Source organism: Penaeus vannamei, chromosome 40 (genome assembly GCF_042767895.1).
Source record: "Penaeus vannamei isolate JL-2024 chromosome 40, ASM4276789v1, whole genome shotgun sequence".
NCBI classification, from domain to species: domain Eukaryota; kingdom Metazoa; phylum Arthropoda; class Malacostraca; order Decapoda; family Penaeidae; genus Penaeus; species Penaeus vannamei.
Genome location: NC_091588.1, coordinates 21,417,286 through 21,427,220, shown reverse-complemented (window position 1 = coordinate 21,427,220; position 9,935 = coordinate 21,417,286). Strand labels below are relative to the sequence as shown.

Genomic DNA, 9,935 nt, shown 5'->3' with positions numbered 1-9,935 from the left:
TATTCTCGTCTTCTTCTTCCTCCTCCTCCTCCTCTTCCACCTCCTCCGTCTCCTTCCCCTCCTCCTCCTCTTTCATCTCCTCCGTTTTACCCTTTGACCTCTTTCTCCTTCTCTTCTTCCACCCCCTCCTTCTTCTCCTCCACCGCTTTCTCCTTCTCTTTTTCCATCCACTCCTCCTCTTCCACCTCTTTCTCCTTCTCCTCCTCCACCTCCTTCTCCTCCACCCCTTTCTCATTCTCTCCTTCCACCTCCTTCTCCTCCACCTCTTTCTTCCTCTTCTTCTCTCCTTCCACCTTCTTCTCTTTCTCTCCTTCCCCCTCCTCCTTCTTCTCCTCCTCCACCTCTTTCTCCTTCCCTTCTTCTCCTCCACCTCTTTCTCATTCTTTTCATCCCCCTCCTCCTCTCCCACCCCCCTCCCCCTCCCCTACTACACCCATACCTATCCTTACACTTTCTGTTTACCTTTTTTTTTCACAACAGACAGACACGAACGTCATCCTCACCCAGTGGCAAGAGTTGGCTAATGGCCTCAGGTACGACATAGCGGCCAGGAATACCTTTTACGTGGGTATCGCTTTGGCTGATCTGCTGGAGTTCTTGGAAGTGAGTAATCTTAGCTCTCGTCCTTGGGTTCGGCTAATAAGGTTCTCGGTATTCGGTGGATCCGGTCATTGCGCTTGTCTTTGTTGGTGGTGATGGGGGTCGGTGCTGGGCATTGCGGGACCCAGTTAGAAACCTGGTGGTGGGGACCCGGTTCTACATCGTAAATGTTATGGCTGTTTATATTTTATATAAAAAAGCACATACAAACAAACAAACAAACAAAAGGCGAATACTCATTAAATACTTGGTATGATATTTTTTTTGAAAAGCAGTATGAAAAGTTTTATTGTTTTACTTTGAATATAAAGAGAGGCAATTGCATACTCTTTTAGCAAAACTCTATTAGTTTTTTTTTATTTGCAAAATCCTGCAAAATATTTTCAAAGTCAATGGCTTAAGCAATCTCGATTTCTATAGAGAGCATTGCCAAATTATTATGCCTCTCTTGTGAGACCGTAGACCTCAAGTATGTTTTAATTAGTTTCAGGTTTGAAAAACTTCTTTCCCTGATGCGAATATATATATATATATATATATATATATATATATATATATATATATATATATATATATATATATATATATATATATATACGGCCGGTTTGTTAAAATTGCGCCAGGCCCGACCCAATGAATTCTCATAAATACAAACGCAGAAATAAAGGCATATTTGTCTATATATCTGATAGATATACACTTAGCTACCTTTCTACCCGGTTGATACACATGTCTAGATCAATAAAAAGAAAAAGGTTCCGGGGACTCTTCAGATGCAGGGCCCAATTTGATCAAATCGGTCAAATCGGCATAAATCCGGCCCTAGTTCCTGATGGCCCTTAACTTAGACGTGATTCTGACAGTGTTTCTTTTCCTTCGGTTCTTAAAAAAGGGTTTAAATGACACTCGTAATGAATTCAAGGTCGAGAGAGAGAGAGAGAGAAAGAGAGAGAGAGAGTCTAAAAAACACTCAAGAAAAAAAGGTGTAGAGAGTCTAAAAGAGAATCTAAAAAGATATGTAGCTTTCTCTTTCTATTAATATATATATATAATTTTTATATATAATGGAAGTAACGCAAGTGGTTTTGCGGTTCATTTTAAAAAGACGATCTGGTATTGAAGTCGAGCTGGAAGATCCTTAGCTTTTGTTGATATAACAACACGGAAGGCTTCTATTACACATTTCCTTATAGAACAGTTGCTAAAGCTTGAAAATTCCTTACAGAACGAAAACAAAAGCTTCTAGAACTTTAACCTTTCCTTATATGGCACCAGAATCTTCTAGAACGTTCACCTTGCCTTATGTAACTGCACTAGAAGCTTCTAGAACATTCATCTTTCATTATATAACACCAAATCTTTTAAAACATTTGCCTTTCCTTATATAACAACAGAATCTTCTAGAACATTCCTTACAGAACAATTCCCCGTAGAACACTAACGAAAGCTTCTAGAACATTCCTTACAGAATAATTCCCCGTAGAACACTAACGAAAGCCTCTAGAAACTTTCCTTTTTTCGAATAATTACCAAGAGAGAACAATACCGAAAGCTTCTGGAAGATTCCCTATAGCTCCTAGAATGTTCATCTCACCTGAAAGAACAACAAAGGACATGAATCTCTCCTTGCAGAACAACACCGAGGGATTCAACGGCAGTAGAGTCCACCTCGTAGGCTTCAGTTTGGGCGCTCAGGTGTCGGGCGTCGCTGGGCACAAGTACCCGGGAGTGGCCAGGATTACAGGTATGCCAATCTGCTACCATTACTACCACTATAATAATTATATAATAATACATAATTATATATATATACCACTATAATATAATACATGATTACTACCACTGCCACTACTGCTACTTCTACTAGCACTGCTACTACTAGTACTACTACTACTTCTATTACTACCACTACTTCTACTACTACCACTACTACCACTACTACCAGTGCTACTACCACTAGAGAGAGAGAGAGAGAGAGAGAGAGAGAGAGAGAGAGAGAGAGAGAGAGAGAGAGAGAGAGAGAGAGACAGAGACAGAGAGAGAGAGAGAGAGAGAGAGAGAGAGAGAGAGAGAGAGAGAGAGAGAGAGAGAGAGAGAGAGAGAGAGAGAGAGAAAAGGAGAGAGGGAGAAAGAGAAAAGGGTGGAGAGAGAGAGAGAAAGGGAGAGAGAGAGATAGAAAGAGAGAGAAAGGAGGGAGAGAGAGAGAGAGAGAGAGAGAGAGAGAGAGAGAGAGAGAGAGAGAGAGAGAGAGAGGAGAGAGAGAGAGAGAGAGAGAGAGAGAGAGAGAGAGAGAGAGAGAGAGAGAGAGAGAGAGAGAGAGAGAGAGAGAGAGAGAGAGAAAGTGTCACAAAATAGTAATAAAAACGTAAAGAAAAAAAGGGAACCCAGCCTTATCCCCAGCACCACCCCAGGTCTCGACCCCGCGGGCCCGCTGTTCGAAGACGGCAACCCGGAGAGTCGGCTTGACGCTTCCGACGCGGACCTCGTCGACGCCATTCACACCAACGCCGGGTACCTCTTAACGGGACACTTCGGCTACAACGACCCCGTAGGACACCTCGACTTCTACGTGAACGGCGGCAGCTCTCAGTATGGTTGCCCGCCGTTCATCTGGGATAGCATCGTCGAGATCATAACACTGTGTAGGTTAATTAGTATCATATCGATGATCTTTTTCTCTTCTTCCTCCTCCTCCTCCTCTTCCACCTCCTCCGTCTCCTCTCCCAGCCTCTCCTTCCCCTCCTCCTCCTCCTCTTTCATCTCCTCCGTCTTACCCTTTGACCTCTTTCTCCTTCTCTTCTTCCACCTCCTTCTTCTCCTCCACCGCTTTCTCCTTCTCTTTTTCCATCTACTACAAGTACTACTACCACTGCCACTACTACTACAACTTATATTTACTTACAACCTTTGTTGTGTTGGTGGAGTTGGGTTTTGAGTCTAGTGGAGGGAAGGGTTTGGACTTGGGCAAGTGTATTTCTAGATTTACCTGTTTGGCTGCCTGTCAGTTCATTTCTTTGTTAAATAATGGGTTTATCTGTGTGTCTATTTGTCTGTCTAATTACGTAACTATACATAGGCCATGTATATGTTACAGGGAATACATGAAATTAGGGATTACACGTAAACCCTGAAAGTAATCGCTGTGATCATAGGCAAATACAGTTATTAGGTGATATCTCAAAATGAATATATAAATACATGAATAAATCATAACAAAATAAATAAATATAAAATATGATTCCCATAGATCAGTTTGTATGGTATTTCAATAATGCATTGACCTCTGAATGGTGAAATATAGCTGCAGGAAACTGTGAGTCAATATGACAAAAATTAAAGAAAAGAAAAAAAGGGTTACAGATTAAATGAAATCCCTGACCATTTCAGGGTTTACGTGTAATCCCTAGTTTCTCATATTCCCTGTAACATACATAAGTATGCGTTCACCATATGCTTTTATACGTTTACCGTTTAGCTCTTTATTTCATAGCATCAGATTCCATTACTCTTCCTGTATTCCCTTATCTCGTACTTCATTTGTTACTGTTTAGCTCTAGCTTTATTTCATAGCTTCAGATTCCATTCCTCTCCTCATATTCCCTTGCCTCGTACTTCAATTGGTGTTAAGATTCTTTTGCTTCGTCTTTCGCATCGTGTTCTTCGTATTTCATATGTGTTAAGTATCCTACTGTTTAGTTCTTTATCTCATAGCATCAGATTCCATTGCTCATCCCGTATTCCCTTATCTCGTACTTCATTTGGTGTTAGATTCTTTTGCTTCGTCTTTTGTATCCTGTTCTTCGTATTACGTATAAGTGTTAGGTATCCTACTGTTTAGTTCTTTATATCATAGCATCAGATTCCATTGCTCATCCCGTATTCCCTTATCTCGTACTTCATTTGGTGTTAGATTCTTTTGCTTCGTCTTTTGTATCCTGTTCTTCGTATTACGTATAAGTGTTAGGTATCCTACTGTTTAGTTCTTTATATCATAGCATCAGATTCCATTGCTCATCCCGTATTCCCTTGTCTCGTACTTCATTTGGTGTTAAGATTCTTTTGCTTCGTCTTTTGTATCCTGTTCTTCGTATTTCGTATAAGCGTTAGGTATCCTACTGTTTAGCTCTTTATCTCATAGCATCAGATTCCATTCCTCTCCTCACATTCCCTTATCTCGTATCTCATTCCGTGTTAAGATTCTTTTGCTTCGTCTTTCGCATCGTGTTCTTCGTATTTCGTATATGTGTTAGGTATCCTTGTCACCCGATTCCCCTTTCGCACGACCGCAGCCCCGGGAGACATCGACGCCTGTAGCCACGGCCGCGCCCACGAGTACTTTCTGGAGTCCATCCTCGCCTCGGAACCCACACTCGGATTCCAGTGCTCGGACTACGAGAAATTCGAGGTAGGAGGAAACGAGGTGTAGAATATAGTAGTTTACCCTTTAGAGATGCGTTTTTTGTGTTAATCTTGGGGAATTCGAAGGCAAATGTAATCTATATTCATATTCGTTCACAAGCGCTATTCTGTCTGCCATCACTTATGTACAAAAGATAGTTATGGTTTTCGCTCATATAATTATTATCCTTTGGTTACGCAACATTGTCTAACATTTGCATTAACAAACAAAGAATGAACTCGTTAATGTTAGCGTAACCTTAATGGCATTTATCTGCGATAGAGCGATAAGGAGAATAGTTGGGGGAAGGAGGAGGAAGGGGAAGAGGAGCAGGAGCAAGAGGAGGAGAATGAGGAAGAGAATGAGGAGGAGGAGGAGGAGAAGGAGGAGGAGGAGGAGAAGGAGAAGGAGGAGGAGGGGGAAGAGGAGCAGGAGCAAGAGGAGGGGAATGAGGAGGGGAATGAGGAGGAGGAGGAGGAGGAGGAGGAGGAGGAGGAGGAGGAGGAGGAGGAGGAGGAGGAGAAGGAGGAGGAGGAGGAGGAGGGGGAAGAGGAGCAGGAGCAAGAGGAGGAGAAGGAGGAGGAGGGGGATTTTCTCTTTTTTCTTATTAATCCATTTCCCTATTTTACAGGTCGGGGAATGCTTCGACACACCTCGAGCTGCTATGGGTTACAACGTCACACGCGATGCCAAGGGTGTCTTTTACGTAGACACGCAGGTACGATCAAAATGCTATAATATCACTCAGTGCAGTGAATCATCATCTGCTTTCTACTATGAGCAGAACGCAACGTATACAAGCGTGGATATTATAAGACTCTAATATACCGAACTGGTAACATGGAAGAATATTTGTTATTCTTTCATCCGTATACAATAAGTTTATGGGAACTGTATAGTTGTTTTGTTCTATATGTATATTCAGGGTCAGTTTTAAGAGTGGACAAAGTATTGAATATTTGTGTTTGTAAAGCTAATGTGTACATCAATTTTGCAATGATGAGAACAAAATCTATTGGTTATTTCCATCTTATTAAAAGAAACAGCTCTGGGAAAGATAGCTTAAGTTTCTCACTGTTAATAAATATTCGTATGAAAGTACAGGTTTCAGCAAATTAATTTATATTTACCTGAACAAATATAAATGTAAAACCTTAAAAATGGAAACATTCCCTGAATACCACAATATTCCAGATGATTTCAATCACATACCCTCCTCCCCCCAAATCAGGCCCTGCATATACACCGCCACAGAAACCTCCCACGCAAATAAAACACAAAGCAAAACTACTTAATTTAGAGACAACTGTATATCTAATTCCTTCACAAAAAAACACTAGGGCGAGGCTCCCTTCTTCTCTCGCCACGTGGAAGTCAACTTAACGATAGGAGAAGGCGAGAGTACCTACCACGGCGAACTCACTTTCCATACTGTGGTTCCTGGGCGAGAAACGAAGGAGGTCGTTATGTTCAGGTGAGATTTAACGGCGTTTTAATTTGGCTGTCTGTGTGAAGTGTTGTTATGGCGTTGGTGTTTGCGATGGTGGTTGGTTATAATGATGATGGTGATTTTTATGTGATGTGGCAATAGGAAGTGATATTGATGTGGAATTATGATTCAACAGATGGAAGAAATGATAAGCAATGATAATTTACTGAATAAATATTACTATTACTACTACTGCTACGACTTCTGTTAGTATTAGTACCACTACCACCACCTACTTTACTAACCCCCCCCCTCTCTCCGTTTCTCTCTCTCCCTCTCTCTCTCTCTCTCCCTCTCTCTCTCTCCTCCCTCCCTCCCTCTCTCTCTCTCTCTCTCTCTCTCTCTCTCTCTCTCTCTCTCTCTCTCTCTCTCTCTCTCTCTCTCTCTCTCTCTCTCTCCCTCTCTCTCTCTCTCTCTCTCTCTCTCTCTCTTTCTTTCTCTCTTTCTCTCTCTCCCTCTCTCTCTCTCTCCCTCTCTCTCTCTCTCCCTTTCCCTCTCCCTCTCCCTCTCCCTCTCCCTCTCTCTCCTTCCTAGCGACTGGCCTTCTCTACACCAACCATCACCACCACCAACAACAACAACACCAACACCACTATTGCTACTACTACTACTATCTCCCCCACTACCACTATTACTATTACTTTTACTAAAAATATTACTATTACTACTACTACGACTACTGTTAGTATTACTACCACTACCACCACCTCCTTTACTAAACCACCTCCCTCTCTCTCTCTCTCTCTCCTCCTTAGCGGCTGGCCTTCTCTCCACCCTGGCGACCTCCACAAGACGACCCTAACCATACCTTCAGGAACTACCATGGACGAGGTACCATTCGACGTGGTATTCCATAAAAATTACCTGCTGCCTCTCTCGCCTAATCACCTCAACGTAGAGAGCATTGTGGCTGTCGACACGTACACGGAACAAGAGTGAGTATTATGTGTGTGTGTGTGTGTGTGTGTGTTTTGTTCTTATGGGATTGTGGTTTATGCGTTTAGGGTTATGTAGATGGATGGAGGGATAGATAGATAGATAGATGGGTATATAGATACATAGATATTGACATGATATAGATATATAGTGTATGAGAGAGAGAGAGAGAGAGAGAGAGAGAGAGAGAGAGAGAGAGAGAGAGAGAGAGAGAGAGAGAGAGAGAGAGAGAGAGAGAGAGAGAGAACTGCTTGAAAGTGTACGTGTAATTGAAATAATTAGGTATAATATTAGTCTACCCTAAAAATATTTTCTATGAAAATGAATTCGTTTTCTTTTCAAGAATAGGGGAGACTCTTCAACATTTTTTTTCCTAAGTCATCTGCCAATCTTCTACTACGTTTTTGTGTCCTTCCTTCATTTCCATTCACAAATACGGTTTAGTCACTTAAAAAAACAGTATATTTTCTAAACGTTTCACATAACAGATCGTAATTATTTTGTTATCGCTGGATTCCTCTCACACTCTACATGTTTCCATATATATCGAATTTTTTACGCGCAACTCCCCAAACCCCACACTCCCCGGTAGCAGGAGTGGGCAGAAAGGTACCAGGGAAGTAGCGGAGTAAAATATGAATAATCTACACAGAATCAGACTCTATATTGGTACATACAGGGAGCTGTGTCCCCTATGACGTGCAGGATTCTTCGTTTTCCTGGGCAGGGGATAGGGTTGGGGGTCGCAGGCAGTGTAGTGACTGATTCTGTGTAGATCATTCATATTTTATCCCGCAATTTCACTGGGTATCTTTCGTGCTCTCCTCTGCTATCGGGCCCAATCCTGTCGCTAATGGGAGGTTGGGAAGGGTTCCTTGTAATAAAACCTACACATCTGCATCGTAAACAGTGAGAGGAATCCAACGATACCGAAGTCGCCGCAACCCCCATTGCGAACGTGTTAGAAAATATATAGATAATTAAAAGACCATTTACTAGTAACGAAATATATAATTACCCTGAATTACGGATGAAATAATATCATAATTTTCCTCCTACCTAAGGTACTGTCTGGCTAGTAAGAAGGTCCTTCAAAGTGGCACGACGTATTCCCTGAAGGCGACACTTGGGTCCTGTTGAATGAAAACCATTCATGAAGTACTGGATTTGACAGCGTTTAAGACACCTCCATTTCAGCCAAGGATATTTAGGAAAATTAAATATTTAAGACGCACCCATTTCAGCCAAGGGTATTTAGGAAAATTAATTATTTAAGACACACCCATTTCAGGTAAAGATATGAAGGAAAACAAAAGATTTGAGACGCACACATTTCAGCTAGGGATATACACGGAAGCAAAAGATGTAAACACACCCATTTCAGTTATGGATATAGAGGAAAACAAAAGATTTAGACACATTTAAGCTAGAAATACAGAGGAAAACAAAAGATTTAAGACATACATTTCAGCTAAGTATATATAGGAAAGCAAAACACTTCAGACACATCTATTTCAGCGAGATATATAGAAGAACGCAAAAGATTTAAGACACACCCATTTCAGATAGAGATATTTTTTGGGGAAAAAAAAGATTTACGACACATCCACCACTTCAGTTATACTTATAAAGGAAAACAAAAGATTAGAGTATATAGTGCCCATGCTACTATATCGGAAATTGTATAATAATATGAAATTACAACGTCATTTAAGCAAATAATATCATGGAATCGGACGAAATAATTCGATTAACTTTGGTTGAAATAAGTGTACATTATCCTGTACACATAAGACACGTGGTAAACTTTATGTATTAAATTATTGAGTTTGTCTTATATGTCGTCAAATGTCGGTCATATTCAACCTTCTTTTGTAATCTATACGATTTGTTTTCATAGAAATTCGTGTAACTTTTTTTTTGAAATGGGATTGATCAAATATATGTTGGAAAAGAAAATATTGTATTGACTCTGCAGATGCTACGATATTGTGTAATGTGTTGTCCTGACGAATGAAAATCATATTCTTTCGATGACTTTTTTTCACCTTACTTTACAACACGTGTTATTACAGTGTGGAAAAGACGATGGCTTTCTGTTATTCTCAATTATCCAAATATATAGAAATTATCGATGAATTTCTCTTATTCTCAACTACCCAAATATATGGAAATTATCGATGGATTTCTCTTATTCTCAACTCTCCAAATATATAGAAATTATCGATGGATTTCTCTTATTCTCAACTATCCAATTATATAGAAATTATCGATGGATTTCTCTTATTCTCAACCATCCAATTATATTGAAATTATCGATGGATTTCTCTTATTCTCAACTATCAAAATATATAGAAATTATCGATGGATTTCTCTTATTCTCAACTATCCAAATATATAGAAATTATCGATGAATTTCTCTTATTCTCAATTATCAAAATATATAGAAATTATCGATGGATTTCTCTTATTCTCAACTATCCAAATATATAGAAATTATCGATGGATTTC

At 40.3% G+C, this 9,935-nt stretch overlaps 1 protein-coding gene across 1 annotated transcript in view; it reads left to right on the top strand.

Moving 5' to 3' along the window:
* LOC113802817 (inactive pancreatic lipase-related protein 1) overlaps nucleotides 1-9,002 on the top strand; it is a 15,017-nt gene extending 6,015 nt beyond the window's left edge. Inside the window, exons 4-11 of the mRNA XM_070117342.1 lie at nucleotides 481-603; nucleotides 2,233-2,344; nucleotides 3,012-3,242; nucleotides 4,890-5,005; nucleotides 5,631-5,717; nucleotides 6,340-6,473; nucleotides 7,244-7,423; nucleotides 8,489-9,002. Of these exons, the coding sequence (XP_069973443.1) occupies nucleotides 481-603; nucleotides 2,233-2,344; nucleotides 3,012-3,242; nucleotides 4,890-5,005; nucleotides 5,631-5,717; nucleotides 6,340-6,473; nucleotides 7,244-7,423; nucleotides 8,489-8,564 (1,059 nt within the window). The 3' untranslated portion in view covers nucleotides 8,565-9,002. The remainder of the gene's footprint in view (nucleotides 1-480; nucleotides 604-2,232; nucleotides 2,345-3,011; nucleotides 3,243-4,889; nucleotides 5,006-5,630; nucleotides 5,718-6,339; nucleotides 6,474-7,243; nucleotides 7,424-8,488) is intronic.
* Nucleotides 9,003-9,935: the final 933 nt, after the last annotated feature.